The sequence below is a fragment of the Canis lupus genome, chromosome 26 (genome assembly GCF_003254725.2).
Source record: "Canis lupus dingo isolate Sandy chromosome 26, ASM325472v2, whole genome shotgun sequence".
Taxonomy (NCBI): Eukaryota; Metazoa; Chordata; class Mammalia; order Carnivora; family Canidae; genus Canis; species Canis lupus.
The window spans coordinates 29274566-29291114 of NC_064268.1; the positions used below are offsets into that span (position 1 = coordinate 29274566).

The 16549-nt window shown below is 52.3% G+C and overlaps 1 protein-coding gene across 1 annotated transcript; it reads left to right on the forward strand.

Annotated features, from left to right (window-relative positions):
- Nucleotides 1-12033: 12033 nt before the first annotated feature.
- On the forward strand, nucleotides 12034-16412 carry GSC2 (goosecoid homeobox 2; the record flags this gene model as incomplete). The annotated part of the gene is made up of 3 exons (XM_035706438.2): nucleotides 12034-12277; nucleotides 12369-12622; nucleotides 12996-16412. Coding segments are annotated over 3 exons (600 nt in total), but the record flags the coding sequence as incomplete, so codon positions are not given.
- Nucleotides 16413-16549: the final 137 nt, after the last annotated feature.

Genomic DNA, 16549 nt, shown 5'->3' on the forward strand with positions numbered 1-16549 from the left:
GCCTTCGGCTGAGGTCATGATCTCAGGGTCCTGGGATCCAGCCACGAGCCCCACATCAGCTCCCTGCTCAGTAGGGAGTCTGTTTCTCCCTCTCCCTCTCCCTCTGCCCCTCCCCCTGCTCATGCTATCTCTCTCGTGCTCTCTCAAACAAGTAAATAAAATCTTAGAAAAAACAAAACAAAACAAAACACCGAGTCCCTGAAATCTTAGGTCTCTACCCTTAACCCCAATAAAAGTAAAACCCCAGGTGTGTGCCTCTCTCTCTCCCTACCTATGACCTTGCTGTGTGGCTCTGGGTGTGCTGTGTAAATTTCAGCTCCTGTAAATAATACATTCTTATTTTTTCAAAGTTTCCTGATGTTTATTGCTGAAAAGTATCTTGCACTCATAATAAGAACCATGGGCTGGTCCAACCGCAACATTGGTTATTGAGAGGCTAAGACTGGCACAAAACAACACAACAAGATGGATGAATCTTGAAAATACTATGCTGAATTCTTCCTGTAAAAGGTCTGAGGTGATCTCTGAAAAAGGTTTGCTATATGCACTTGACCCAGAAAACAAAACCCTACAGAATCATGCAAATCAAGAAGTTCGAATCTTTTGTGTTCCCTCAAAGAACACCTGTGAAACTGCCCAGGCCATCAAGGGTATGCATATCTGAAAAGTCACCCAGTATCTGGAGGATGTCACTTTGCAGATGCAATGTGTGCCATTCTGTCGCTGCAATGGTGGAATTGGTAGGTGTGCTCAGGCCAAACAATGGGGTTGGACACAGGGTCAGCGACCCAAAAACAGTTCTGAATCTTTACTGCACATGCTTAAAAAGGCAGAGAGCAATGCTGAACTTAAGGGTTTAGATGTAATTCTGTGGTCATTGAGCATATCCAGGTGAACAAAACCCCCTGAAGTGTGGTGAGAACTTACAGAGCACATGTTCAGGCTAACCCGTATGTGAGTTCTCCCTGCCACAGAGATGAGCCTTACTGAAAAAGAGCAAACTGTCCCTAAACCAGAAGAAGAGGTTGCACAGAAGAAAAAGATATCCCAGAAGAAAATGAAGAAATAAAACTAAAAAAAAAAAAAAAATTTTTTTTAAAAAAGAAATAAAACTAAATGGTCCAGGAGAAAATTCTGCATAAAATAAATGCAAATAAAAGTAAACAAATACATGTTATGCTGAACAAAAGAAGCTTATACAAGAGTAGATCATATTATTGGAGTTCATTTCAATGAACTCTCAGAGCAGCAACCTACGTTGACAAACAGAGCAGCGGTTTCCTCTTGAGGATGGGTTGGGGATGGTGATTATCCAGAAGGAGCATGAGGAAACTTCCCAGAGTGATGGAAATATTCTATGTCTTGATAGGGGTTTGGATAGCATAGGTGTATACATTTGTCAAAACTCACAAAATGGTACGTTCAAGATTTGTGTAATTTCCTGTATATAAATGTTACCTTAAATTTGCAAACAAATATTAAATTCTAGTTAATGATATGCGTGCTGAAGATTTTAGATGTAGGGTGTACTGATGTCTGTAGCCTATTTTGGAATGCATAAAAAAATCAGATGGAGATGGATGGATGCATACATAGGTAATAAAGCAAAACGCTCATCAAAGAATCTAGGTAGTGAGGATATGGATGTTCACGAACCTTTCAAATTTTCTGAACTTTTGAAATTTTTCATAATGAAATATTGGGCAAAATAATGTAAGTAAACTCAATAACAACAAAAACAAAACAACTCAATTTAAAAATGAACAGGGGGGCCTGGGTGGCTTAGCGATTGAGTATCTGCCTTTGACTCAGGTTCTGAACCCAGGGTCCAGGATCAAGTCCCGCATCAGGCTCTCCACGGGGAGCCTGCTTCTGTCTCTGCCTCTCTCTGTGTGTCTCTCTCATGAATAAATAAATAATTTAAAATAAAATAAAATTAAATAAATAAATAAATAAATAAATAAATAAATAAATAAATATAAATAAAAATTAACAAAGGGGATGCCTGGGTGGCTCAGTCTGTTGAGTGTCTGACTCAAGCTCAGGTCATGATCTCAGGGTCCCGGGATGGAGCCCTGCATTGGGCTCCCCACTCAGCAGGGAGTCTGTTTCTTCCTCTCTCTCTCTCTCTCTGCCCCTCCCACTCATGTTCTCTCTCTCTCTCTCAAATAAATAAAATCTTTTAAAAAATGAACAAAGGACTTAAATAGACATTTCTCCAAGGAGACATACAAATGGCAAGTGAGCACATGAAAAGATACTAAACATCATTAATCATTAGGGAAATGCAATACAGAACTGCAAGATACCACTCCATTATGACAACTATAAATTTAAAAAACGGAAGATAACAAATGTTGGCAAAGAAGTGGAGAAATTGGAACCCCTGTGCTTTGCTGGTGGGGATGTAAGATGGTGCTGCTGTTGTGGAAAAACAATTTGATGGTTTCTCAAAAAGCTGAACAGAATTACCATATGCTTCAGCAATTGTGCTTCTTTCTAGGTATATATACTCAAAAGAATTGAAGGTGGGGACTCAGGCAGGTACTTGTATGCCCACATTCACAGCAACAGTATTCACAATAATCAGAAGGTGGTAGCAACCAATCCCCACCTACAGATTTTAAAATGTGGTATATCCATTCAATGGAACTCGGCGGTAACCCTCAGTTGGCAGGCACTGGGAGTAGGAGGGAATGGAGAGTTATTGTTTAATGACTATAGAGTTTCTGTCTGGGCTGATGGAAAGTGCCAGAAATGACAGTGATGATGGTTATGCAACACTGTGACTATACTTAACAACACTGTGAATATACTCAGTGCCCCAGAATTGTGCACTTAAAAATGATTACAATGGTCAATTCTATGCTATGTACGTTTTACCACATTAAAAAAAATAAATAAAAATAATAGAAAAGCAGAAAGCTGAGATCATTGAGCCCAAGGGGCTGTCACAATCCCTTGCCCAATTTCCAGCCAGTTCTCAGACCTCATCTACTGAAGTCTCTTTCACATGGGGAAGGATCCAGCAACACCATGAAAAATGTATATAGGAGTGATGTCCTAATCGCTCTGTGAAAGGACCATGTTCATTTACTCAAATGGTTGCATCCTGGAGAAAGGGAAAACCCAGACCATTTTACAGTGGGCTCTACATCATCACTGATACCTGGAACGCAAAATACCATCACAGCCTCCACGTTAGAGTTGAGTGTAGAGGACTCAGGTAACAAATGGAGAACTGGCCTGATTCCATTTCACATGGGGTTCCTAACCTACCCACTGGTTACTTCTCCAATTTTTGAATGTATAATTGTAAGACATTTAGCGTTTGGCAAAACTTCCACAGTGGTTCTGACCTTGAGAATAAGAGTTATTTTGTAAGTGAAAACTCCTGAACTGACCCCCTTCAAAAGGATTAAAAAAAAAAAAAAAAAAAAAAAAACACCAAAAAACCAATGCCGCTTCCTGGAAGAACAGCAGAGGTTTATGTCATGGCTAAAGACTTAAAGGATGCAAGTAGGGTGCTGATCTCTAGTGAAACTCAATTTAATTCATTAGTCTGACACCCTGCAAAAACCAAAAGGATCACACAGCACCCCTTCATGATAAAACACTCAAAACAAATTAACTTTCTCAGGGGGTCTGAGTGGCTCAGTCAGTTAAGTGGATAACTTGATTTCAGTTCAAGTCATGATCTCAGAGTTCTGGGATGGATCCCTGATTCCCACTACCTGTTGGGCTCCTTGCTCAGTGGGGAGTCTGCTTGAGACTCTTTCTCTCCCTCTCCCTCTGCCCCCCCCCTTGCACTCACATGCTTATGAGCACTCTCTCTCTCTTTCTAAAGTAAATAAATATATTTTTAAAGATTTTGTTCATTCATTTGAGAGAGAGAGAGCATGAGCAGGGAGGACAGGGAGACGGAGAGGGGGAAGCAGACTCCTAGATGAGCTGGGAGCCGGACATAGGCTCGATTCCAGGACCTGGAGATCACAACTGAGCTGAAGCAGACATTTAACCATCTGAGTCACCCAGGCTCCCCAGTAGATAAATAAATCTTTTTTTAAAAAGTGAACTTTCTCAATCTAGTAAAGGATGTCTATGAAAAACCCACAGCTAACATATTTAATGATGAAGACTGAATCCTTCTCTCTAAGATCAGGAGTTACATGAGAATGCCCACTCTCACCACTCCTGCTTGACATTGTATTGAAAGTTTTATTAGGGACAATTAGGCAAGAAAATGAAGTAGAAGGTAGGGGTACCTGGGTGGCTCAGTCGGCTAAGCATCTGACTAATGGTTTGGGCTCAAGTCATGATCTTGGGATTGTGGGACTGAGCCCACAACAGGCTGCATACTCAGCTCTAAATTGGCTTGGGATTCTCTCCCTCCCCCTCTACCTGCATGCCTGCTTTCTCTCTCTAAAATAAATAAATAAATAAATAAATAAATAAATAAATAAATAAATAAATAAATTCGATATTAAATTTTTTTGAAAAAATGCAGTAGAAGGCATGGATATTGTACAGAAAGAAGTAAAAAGCTGTGTTCACTGATGAAGCTGTGTTCTCTGATATGATCTTGTACACAGAAAATCCAACAGAGTCTCCTATTGGAATTAATAAATGAGTCCAGCAAGTTTCAGGATATAAGATCAATGTAAAAAAATCTATTGTATTTTGGGGCGCCTGGGTGGCTCAGTTGGTTAAGCATCTGACTCTTGATTTTGGCTCAGGTCATGATCTCAAGGTTGTGAGATCAAACCCCTTGCTGTGCCCTGCACTGGACATGGAGCCTGCTTGGGATTTTCTCTCTCTCTCCCTCTCTCTTAGCCCCTTCCCTCTCAAAAAAAAAATCTATTGTATTTTTATACACTTGCAGTGAACAATTGGAAAATGAAATTAAGACAACTATTCCATAATACCAAAAAGGATAAAATGCTTAGGAATGTTAACAAAGAAGTGAAAAATGGATACTCTGAAAGTTATAAAGCATTACTGAAATAAGTTAAAGAAGATCTAAATAGGGATGCCTGCGTGGCTCAAGCGGTTGAGCACCTGCTTTCGGCCCAGGGCATGATCCTGGAGTCCCGGGATCGAATCCTACATTGGGCTCCTGCATGGAGACTGCTTCTGTCTCTGCCTCTCTGTGTCTCTCATGAATGAATAAATAAATAAAATCTCAAAAAAAAAAACTTAAAAAGAGAAGATCTAAATAAATTGAGATTTCCAATGTTCATGGATTGGAAGGATTAATGTTGTTAAGATGATCTTAACATTGTTGATCTAATGTTAAAATTCCCAAATTGATCTACAGCTTCAGCACAATGCCTGTCAAAATTCTTCCCAACCTGTTTGTAGAAATTAATAAATCTGGTTCTAAAATTCACATGGAAATTCATGGGAACCAGAATAACCAAACCAATGTTGAAAAAGAACCACAGGGATCCCTGGGTGGCGCAGCGGTTTGGCGCCTGCCTTTGGCCCAGGGCGCGATCCTGGAGACCCGGGATCGAATCCCACATTGGGCTCCCGGTGCATGGAGCCTGCTTCTCCCTCTGCCTATGTCTCTGCCTCTCTCTCTCTCTCTCTCTCTCTCTCTCTCTCTCTCTGTGACTATCATAAATAAATAAAAATTTTAAAAAAAGAACCACATTAGAGAGCTCACACTTCCCAATCTCAAAACTAACTGCAAAGCTACAGTTACCAAGACAGTATGGTATTGCCATAGGATAGATATATAGGTTAATGGAGAATTCAGAATCCAGGAATAAGTCCTCACCCTTTGGTCAATTTGTTTTCAACCAGGGGGCAAAAACAATGCAACGGGCAAAAGAATAATCTTTTCAATACATGGTGCCAAGGCACCTAGGTATCCAACTGCAAAAGAACGAAGCTGACCTTTACCTCATGTCATATATAAAAATTCACTCAAGGGGTGCTTGCCTGGCTCAGTTGGCAGAGCTTACGACTCTTGATCTCAGGCCCCATGTTGGGGGTAGAGATTACTTTAAAAAATAAAATCTTAAAAAATCTTCACTCAAAATGGATCAATGTAACTATAAATTGTGTAGTTTATAAAACTGCAAAACGGGGATCCCTGTGTGGCGCAGCGGTTTGGTGCCTGCCTTTGGCCCGGGGCGCGATCCTGGAGACCTGGGACCGAATCCCACGTCGGGCTCCCGGTGCATGGAGCCTGCTTCTCCCTCTGCCTGTGTCTCTGCCTCTCTCTCTCTCTCTCTCTCTCTCTCATAAATAAATAAAAATTTAAAAAAATAAAATAAAACTGCAAAACATTAGGGTAAATCTTCATGCTCTTGGATTTGGCAATGGTTTCTTAGATACAATAGCAGAAGTATTTAAAAATCAAAGAAAAAATGGGATTTATTCAAATTTTAAAACTTTGTGCTTCGGGACACCTGGGTGGCTCAGCATTTGGGCGTCTGCCTTTGGCTCAGGGCGTGATCCCAGAGTTCTGGGGTCGCGTCCCGCATCAGGCTCCCTGCTTCTCCCTCTGCCTATGTCTCTGCCTTCTCTTTGTGTCTCTTATAAATAAATAAATAAATAAAATCTTTAAAAAAAAAAAACTTTGTCCTTCAAAGGACACCATCTAAAAAGTGGAAAACTACTCATAGAATGAGAGGTTTTGCAAATTATATATCTGATAAGGACTGTGTCTTAAATATATGAAGAACACAACACAATAATGAAAAGATAAAACAAGTTTCTAGGACTCCAGTGGTCCTATGCTAGTTGTTCCAAGCTAGAACATTCCTTCAAAGTACAGGACAAGTAATTATGATCCACACCTCCTATCACTAAGACACAATACACTGCAGAGAGGCTTCTTTGGGTTTCCAGGCCCCATGTTCCGCACTTGGGAATACTGCCCTGAGCAGTTTGTTGGGTGATACAGAGCGTGCCAACTTTAAGTGGAGCCCAGAGGGGTCTGCAGGAGGTGTAGACTTTGGCACAAGCAGCTCTGCGCCTGGCCCTGTGATCTGGCGAGCCCATGGCAAATGCTACGGCAGACAAAGAGGTTGAGTTGGGGCCTCTGGTAGGTTCCAATGGGAGAGCTGCACCAGAGCCCTTAGGGTTCTAGAGTGAGACCACGCCACACACCATTCACAAAACAGCTCTTGGCATGTTACTGGGCCCCAGCAGGAACTGGGCATCTGACCTTGGGCTATTAAGTGACCACATGACCAAAATGGCTCATCAGAGCTGGACACTGTCAGAGCCACCAAGACTTAAGGTACCGTTGTACAATGGAAGTGGCGTTGCCAGGACCAGCTCCGAGCAAATCTAGACGTGGTAAGCTGCCTAAGCAAGTGACTGCCACCCCCAGGTGGCCTCTCTCACTGCACCTTGGGTGACCCTGAATGACAGCAGTGAGGGGAAAGCCTTCTAAAGGGTAGAGCTTCTGCAGAGCGCTGTATCGCCCACGTTGTATGGAGGGAAAAGTGTCCAGGAAAGGAAGACACACACCCGTTTGCCACAGCAAACAGTTGAGCTGGTTGCCTCAGGGGGGCGCAGACATTGCAAGAACAGAATTTGAGACAAGGAAGTCAGAAGAAGGGACACCTGGAAAACCAGTGTGACATGTAATGGCTTTCCAACTGATGGACCCAGGGGTCCAGATGGGACACCCTGCTCCCCAGTACTCCCGGAGACCCAACTGGGGAATGTGTGTCCTCATTCTTGAAACTTTTGGTTCTGGGTCTCAGAAGGGGGTAATTTCACCAGGAACACGGTAAGAGTGGCACAAAACATGAGCTATGACATCTGCTAGGTCACTCTGGGCTCCTCATGCCACCAAGCAAAGGGGTACCCATACTGGCAAGGGTCCCACACCCAGATCCTAGGAACAGGGATGTTTGGTCTTCCTGTGCCCTGGATGTCCTGTGGTGTTCCCTGCCCAGTTGTCACTGCGAATGGGCCGATACAGCCACACAGCCTGAGGAGGGCAAGGTACCCGGGGAGGAGCAACTGCGCCGACCCATCCGATGAGGCACCCAGACCTTCAGAAGTGCTAGGCACTCCTAGGAGAGGAGGATCTAGAAAAGGTGGGGGAAGAGGGAACAGGTGGTGCCTGGTTACAGTAAGCAATAGAGGCCATAGCCCATCGCAGTAGCTCTCCTGTCCTGCGTGTGTCCAGAAACTGGGACCGACCAGAATCCTGGGGACCTGAACGCAATGAACTTGGTGTGGGGCTGAGCGTAGCAGGGCTGGGGTAAGCATCCGCTGCGTGAGCGGTGACCTGGAGCTGACCCGATTCTCTGGAGCATCGACTCGGTGGAGCCACCTTGGTGAGACAGGCTGTGCACCCTGACCTCGCTGAGGGTGGCCTCCCCCTTAGCATTTCCCCTTCCCCTCCACCTCCCTCAAGTGGTCCCCAAACCCTCCCTCCCGTTCCTGCCCCACCCCAACCTCTGTTCTGTTCCCCAGACCTGTTGCCATTTTCAGAGTGTCATATAAACGGCCTCCCACGGTATGGACACTTCTGAGACCCATTCCTCCACTCGGTACAACCTTCTGAGATGGCTCTGTGCTGCCGCACCTGTCACCGGCACCCTGGGCCCCTCCCTGGGTGGGGGACCACGGCGTGTCCGCCCGCTTACCAGCTGGTGGCCATCTGGGTTGTTTCCAAGCTTTGGCGACGGTGGAGAGAACTTCTCTAAACACGCAGGGGCAGCATTTAGTGTGAACTTTTGTGCCTTCATTCCTGCAGGGCAGCTCCAGGAGTGGCCCCGCGTGCTCGTGCAGCAGGTGCGTGCTCACCCTGTAAGCGGGCTTCTGAGCACCAGCACCCCCTTCCTTCAGGCAGGCTCTCCCTTCTCGCCATGGGCAGCTGAAGGAAGCGGGGCACCTCCGCAGCTGGATCACCTTACCCATAGGGGACACGTCCTATTTCCTGTCCCACTACAGCTGACCACGTTGCTAAGCTTCTTGCCACCCCACACCAAGGGTCCCCCTTCTTCTGTCTTCTCGTAAGATTTTTCTCACTTCCCTATAAGACCCCGCTGGCAGTCTCGGCAGGTCCTTGCGGCTCCCGCTCGCTGTCCAGTCCCAAACCCAAAGCCGCGTGCCTTAGGCCTGTAGGGACAGCATCCCATTCCGGTACCCTACGCCGTCCGGTTGCTCAGAGCTACGTAACAAGCCACCTCAAATCCAGCGCTATGAACACACACACAGTCACCGCTATCGTGACCTCTCACCATTGTCGGCTGGGCTTCCTGTGTGGTTGCGGCTGATGACACCTGGGACAGAAGCCACCCGAAGGCTTCCTCCCTCACTCTCCGTGCTGCCTGTTGGTGGCCCTGCAGCTGAGCCACGGCTGGAACGCACCTCTGCGCGTGCCCCTTCCCACAGCTGCAGGCATGGCTGGCTCAAGGAGCAGATGTCCCAAGATAAGGGAGATAGAGGAGCTGGGCCACCTCGCTGTCTGAGCCAGCCTCAAAACTCAGGGTCAATGGAGGCGCCTGGGGGGCTCTGTGGGTTGGGCATCTGACGTTTGATTTCGGCTTAGGTCATGATCTCAGGGTTGTGAGATCGAGCCCTGCTCAGTGGACTTCTGATCGGCTTCGTGATCAAGTCTTGCTTGAGATTCTCTCTCTCTCCCCTCCCTCCGCCCCTCCCGTCTGCCCCTCATGCTCTCTCTCAAGTAAATAAATTAATTAAAAAAAAAATCAACGTCACTTCTGCTCCATTCCAGAGGTTAGAAGCGAGGCCTGAGGCCAGCCCATGTCCAAGGTGAAGGGAATTCACTATCACCTCTTGAAGGGAGAAGGGTCAAGGACTCTCCTGACAGGTTTGGAAAGCACCAGTGTGGGCTCCTCACCACAGTGGGCTGGTGAAGAGACGGGCAGAGGTGGGCAGGTAAAGAGATGGCACGTTTACCGGGTGCACAAGCAGGTAGGTGACCCATTCATCAAGGCAGAGAATACCAGGCAAGGAATTGTTTGTTTGTTTGTTTGTTTATAGATTTTATTTATTCATTCATGAAAGACACAGAGAGAGAGAGAGGCAGAGACCCAGGCAGAGGGAGAAGCAGGCTCCATGCAGGGAGCCCGATGTAGGACTCGATCCCAGGACCCCAGGATCACGCCCTGGGCCAAAGGCAGATGCTCAACCGCTGAGCCACCCAGGCGTGCCAAGGAACAAGTTTTGAGAGGATCTTCAGTCCATCCGAGGCCTGGTGGCTGGGAGGTGTTGACAGGTGATCCAAGCACTTGGGAGATTCCTGCCTGGCGCAGAGGGAGATGTCAGACCAGAGGTATCAGCCCGGGGGTCATTGTCACAGAGATGGTGTCTGAGGCTTGGAGGCTGCAGGAGGTCACCCAGGGTGGGAATGGGGCGGGATGAAGAAACCGCCAGGCCTGGGGGTAGTGGGGGGCACAGTCTTCCTGACCCCATCCTGTCAGATCTCCCGCTTTGAGGGGCACTCAATCCTCGTGCGCCTCTCTGATCACATGGTGAGCATGTGGTTCTATGTTGGAAGAGGTTTCCAGAGTCCTCCAAAGGGACACATGGGAAGAGATGGGAGGTATGGGGCTGCGGCAGCCACCTCGCAGTCATGAGGCAGCTGCCACAACAGTTCTAGTAGTGGGGGCCCAGGACTTGTGCATCTGAATGCTGAACCACCCCATGGTTCCTTCACTAAGCATTCAGATGGACAAGTCCTGGGGCCCCCACTAGAACTGTTGTGACAGGGGTTGAGTTGGCAGGTTCTGTCCCTGAAGTCCAAAGTCTCCTCACTGATACCAGAGCGGAGTCAGCAAAGGAGTCTGAGCAAGGCTGTGAGGTGGGAGAAGGGAGGGAATGTGAGCTCGGCGCCCGACGGGGAACTGCCACTCGGAGCCCCGCGTGCCCAGCCCGGCTCCGACGTCTCCCACGTGGTGACCCGCTGAGTCCCAGCAGCAGCACCTCTGGAGTTAGGTTGCTATAATTATGCTATAGATTGGGAAACCGAGGCACAGGGGGCGGGGATGAACCTCTGGAAGCTCCTGCAGCCAGGAAGTGATGGCTGGGATATGAGCCACGCAGCCTGGTGCTCAGTCCCGTGAGCCAACCGTGTCTTTTCCAGGGGTCCAGGGAAGAGGGTCTTAAGCCGGGCGCCTGACAGGCTGCTCGGGGCTACTTACCTGAGGATGAACGGCCTTCACTGAATTTGGCAAGTGCAGGCGGTCAGCAATGCTGGGCAGCGTGACCTCCCAGGGGTGGGCCGCGGCGGCCTGAGGAGTGGGGGGCACCGAGCCCTCCAGTCACTCTCCAGAAGCTGGGCCACCGACAGGGTGGGGCTGGGGTGTTTCATGGTTTCTTGGAGGGGATTCTGGGACATACAGGAAGCACGAGGAGGGGTGGCTGCAGAGCACTGGGGTGGGGCCTTGGATGGGGTCTGGGAGGCGGAGGAGGCCGGGTGACCCAGTAGAGGGGGTAGAGACTTGGGGGCCTGGGCGGTGGGGATCCAGGTTTGGTGGTGAGCAGAGAGCTCCCGCTCCCCGTTGCCTCCAGGAGGCTGAGGGTCCCGCTGTGAAGTGGGTGGGAGGTTGGGGGCCAGAGAGGGTGCGATCGGGGGGCTGCCAGTGCAGTTGGGCCCCCCTGGGGGCAGGAGCCCGCCAGAGTCGGGGCCAGGAGGTTGGCAGTTGGGGTGGTTTTCTCCAGACTTGCCCGTCGCCCTCTTAGAGCCCCCAGGGGACGAGGGGCCACTGCGGGACGTAGCCCGGGGCTCGGCCAGGAGGGCAACGGGGGCGGCCAGGTCGGGGTGGCCCGGGCCCCGGGGCAGGGGGAGGCGGCCCTCCGCTCCGGGGACAGAACAGCAGCTCGGGGGCGGAGGGCTCCCCGCGGCCCCTCCCCGCGGCCCCCGCGCGCCGAGGCGGAGCAGGTCCCCCGCCGCCGCGGTGGGGATTAGCGCGGCCCGGGCCGGCGCGGCGGGATTAGCCCGCGTGGACGCGGCGCTCGGCCCGGGGATTACCGCGCGCTCCCCCCGACGTATATATCCCCGCGGCGGCGGCGGCGGCGGCGGGCATGGCGGCGGCGGGGGGCGCGGCGGGCCGCGGGGGCCCCGGGCGGCCCTGCCCCTTCTCCATCGACCACATCCTGTCCAGCCCGCCCGAGCGCAGCGCCGGGGCCGCCCGCGCGCCGCCGCCCGCCGGCCGCCAGAGCCCCGCGGAGCCCGGGGAGCCCGGGGCGCCCGAGGCCGCGCCCTGCGGCTGCTGCTGCTGCTGCGGACCCCGCGCGGCGCCCCGGGGACCCCCGGAGGCGGCCGCCGCGCTGGGTGAGTGGGCGCGGGGCGGCGCGGGGCGGGCGCGGGGCGGCTGCGGGCGGGCGGGCGGGCGGGGCCGGGCCTCACTGCGCCCTCCCCGCAGGCGCGCGGCTGCCGTGGCCGCTGAGGCTGGGCCCCGCGGCGCCCTCGCCCTTGGCCGCGGCGGCGGGAGGCTCGGGGGCGCTGCCGGGCGCGGGCGGGCCGGGCCCGCAGAGGCGCACGCGGCGCCACCGCACCATCTTCAGCGAGGAGCAGCTGCAGGCGCTGGAGGCGCTCTTCGTGCAGAACCAGTACCCCGACGTGGGCACCCGCGAGCGCCTGGCCGGCCGCATCCGCCTGCGCGAGGAGCGCGTGGAGGTGGGTGCCCGCGGACCGACGGACGCGCGGACGGACGGGCGGACGGGCCGCGACGGGCCCGCGCGGCCCCCTTCCCCTCCCCCCTCCTCGGATAGGCGGGGGCGGGGCGGGGGCGGGAAGGGGTCGCTGGACCTGGACGGCAGGTAGGGCTGGTTTTCCTTCGGTTTAAACTTTCTTACTTTCGCGGATACACGGCCTCCTGCGGCTCGTGGAGGAAGCCGGGAGGAGCAGCGAGCTGCGGGGCCGCGGACGGGGGGACCCGCAGCCCGCGCCGCCCCCCGCCCCCCGCCACGCCCCTCGGGAGGCGCCCGCGCGGGCCGGGGTTGGGGCGCGGGGCCCGGGCTGGGCCTGAGTCGCCCCTCCTGCCCCTCAGGTCTGGTTCAAGAACCGCCGGGCCAAGTGGCGACACCAGAAGCGGTCGGCCACCTCGAGGCTCCTCCCCGGGGCCAAGAAGCCCCCGAAGGAGAGCGGCTGACGGCCTGGAAGCCGCTCGTGGCCTTGGCCGCGTCCCCGGGGCCCGCCGGGGAGGACTCGGGTCCGCCCGAAACCGAGCTGAGAGCGGCCGCGGGGCTCCCGCAGCCTGGAGCTAGCGCTCGGGCAGGGGCGGCCGTGCGTGCCCCCCCCCCCCCGCCCCGGCCCTGCCCGGTGAAAGGAGGGAGCCCTGAGCATCCCCACGTGCTCTCCTCCCCGTGACTAGGGTCGGGAGGATTCCCTGGGGGCCGGTGGGCTGGGTCCGCTTCAACTCCCCCCCCCCCCCCCCCCAGGACAGGAACCACTCCTGGGCAGGGGGCCCGGAAGCCTCCTCTCCCTCCCCTCCCCCGCATGCACACGGCTCCCTCGACCCCGCCTCTGGAGGTTTCGAGCATTCTGGGGCGGTCGGCTTGCGGCTTGCGTGTCCTGCACCAGGCCTAGGTGTCCAGAGCTGTGGGATAAGAGCGTTGGGTGAGGTCATCTCCCTGCCCCGCTCCTTAATTCTGTGAGCCTCGCCTGCATCCTGGGAAATAAAAAAGCAACTGCAAACCGCACAAAAGCAGTCCAGAGTTTAAAGTCCGCCGTGGCTCCACTCCCACATCCAAGGAGTGGGGGCCACCTTGCCTTGGGGAGCGCAGCCCAGAGAGTCCTCAGTCCCTGTGCTCCCCAGCACAGCAGACCACCCCACAGATCATGGCCTAGCACCCCCGGGGGCCTGCACTGGCCTCCAGGTACTGCTCATGGGTGGAGATCCTTGGCTTCCTCCTTCTGGCGGGTTTCCAGGCCGTGTGTCTGCCTCCCTCTCCGCCTTCCTGTTGGGGCCAGAGGAAGTCTGACTGGGGAGGATGCACCACATGCCCCTGCCGCTGCCTTGGAAAGTGTCCGTTTTCCTCTCCATCGTCCTGACCCCAGGGTGGAGGAAGGTCGCTTTGGTTCCCCCCGAAGGCCCCTCTGGTGGGCTCAGGGCACCTGGCACCTGGCTTGGGGACCATGCTCTGCCTCCTTACGGGTCCTGGAGGAAATGGGCCGGGGGTATCTGAAAGCAGACGCAGTCCACTCATTAAAGGTCTAGAAGCCAGGGCTACCACTCCCAGGACTCTCCAAGGCTGGCCGGCTCAGAGAACACTGAGCACCCAAGCCGTCTAACTGCTGGGAGCCTCCGGGACAACAGCACTCACCTCCACCCCTCAGGCTACACACTTGTGGCTGTCACAGGCTTTCCCCCTGAATGCTGGCCTTATCCTCGCATACTGCACAGTGCGCCAGCAGCGCTTCCCTCAGGCTGGGATGCCCTCATCTGGCTGGGCCCTGGGACCCTGGGACCCTGACCCTCCCGGTTGGCTCTTCGTCATTGCACGGCCGTGATCAGAGCCCTGCCTGCGAAGGACCAGTGACTGTACTGTCCTCGTTTCTCTCCTTTCTCTCTAGCTGCTCCTTGGCAGGCTCACCCCCTACAAGCTGCCCATTAACGTGGGCATCCTGCAGGCTGGGCCCCAGGCATGGGCCCCTCCGCTCCATTCTCTCCTTGCTTCATCACTTCCACCTCAGGCTCCAACTCCTGTATCTCTGCCACATTTACATCTCCAGCCCAGACCTCTTCCCTGAGCTGGATATTTATGTCCCACTGTTCCCTTGACTACTCCACCTGGAAGCCTGCAGCGCCTCAAAACCACCTTGTCTGCGGCAAACTTTCCTTTTGCAAACCAGGTGCATGAGCCAGAGAGCTGGCAATCACCCGCACCCCTCCTCCCCCTCACCCACCACACCCAGGCCAGCAGCAAACCAATACTTTTTTTGAATTTTATATAAATTCAAGTTAGTGGGCAGCCCAAGTGGCTCAGCGGTTTAGCGCCGCCCTCAGCCCAGGGTGTGATCCTGGAGACATGGGATCGAGTCCCGAGTCGGGCTTCCTGCATGGAGCCTGCTTCTCCCTCTGCCTGTGTCTCTGCCTTTCTCTCTGTGTCTCTCATTAATAAATAAATAAAATCTTTTTAAAAATTCAGGTTAGTTAACCTATAGCAAATCAATTTTACTCCCCAAGACAATCCCAGAAACTGTCTTCTCCCCAGGTTCAATGGTAGCAACCTGATGGGAATGCCATCATCCATCACCTAGCCCATTGCAGCTTGTCCACCTGCAGCCGTTCTGGTTCCTCTGTAATTCCTTTTCCATCCGACCCAGGGTGCACATGTGAACCCGCCTCTCCCCGGCCTACAGCATTCCAAGGGCTTCCCGTTGTTCCTAAAGACAAAACTCACCGAGACCCACGAGGCCCCACACAGCCGGCCCCGGCCCCGGCCCCTGCGGTGTCCATCTCACACCTCACCGCTCCTTGCACTCCTTGTATCCAAAGGTTTTCTCCCTCTTGCTGCGAGAACTTTGCACCTGCTCTTGCCCTCCACATGATCAACGTCTGTTCATTCTCCAGCTCGGCAGCTCCCCAAGGAAACATCCCCTGCCTGCCCCGTAGAGGAAGATTCCCCAAGTACAAACTCTTTCTTTGCACTCTCTGTCCCCTGAGCTTTATGCCTGTTTGTGGGATGATCTGCGTAGTGTCTGTCTTCCCCATTCGACTGTCAGCTCCACAGGGCAGGACCCGTCACCATGGAGTTCCCACGGAATAAAGGAATGACTGCCTATAATACGAATTTGTTCTGGGGCAGAACTTACCTGTTTGGCATCATTCACAACCTCCTTTAGGGAAGACATGATCATTCCTGAAAAGTGGTTGGGCAATTTTCTGGTCCATTTCAAAGACAGTTAGCCTTCTTCTGGAAAGCCCACTGTGGTGTTCAGGGACCGAATTTATTTATTTATTTATTTATTTATTTATTTATTTATTTATTTATTTATTTATTTATTTATTTAAATTTTAAAAAATTTTTTTATCAAACCATTTTATTGAGGGGCTTTGGGGAAAGGTTAGAAAGGAGGAGGACAGGGAGACCTGACGTCCTTGGCCCAGCCACAATCTTTCCAGCCGTATAGTCGCCGAAAGGGACTGAATTTTTTTTTTTAAGATTTTGTTTATTCATGAGAAACACACACAGAGAGGCAGAGACACAGGCAGAGGGAGAAGCAGGCTCCGCACAGGGAACCCGATTCGAAACCGATCCCCGGACCCCAGGATCATGCCCTGAGCCAACGGCAGACACTCAACCGCTGAGCCACCCGGGCGTCCCCGGACTGAATAATGTTTAACCAGACATTTCTTTACCAGACCATCGGATTTTTTTTTCTTTTGTTAGATAACGATCCAGAAGAAATGGTCCTCGGGTTCTCATCTTGTATAAAGTTTAAATAAAAACTTTCAAACCCATCTATAGCCAAAATGTGTTTTTGTTAATAACGCAGGAGCATGCTCAATGATGATTTGGGAGAAACTGGAATTCAAGGCGTTTCAATTTCGCAGCGCTGAAAATGTTCGCTATTAGAGTGAAGGACACATCCCTTAGT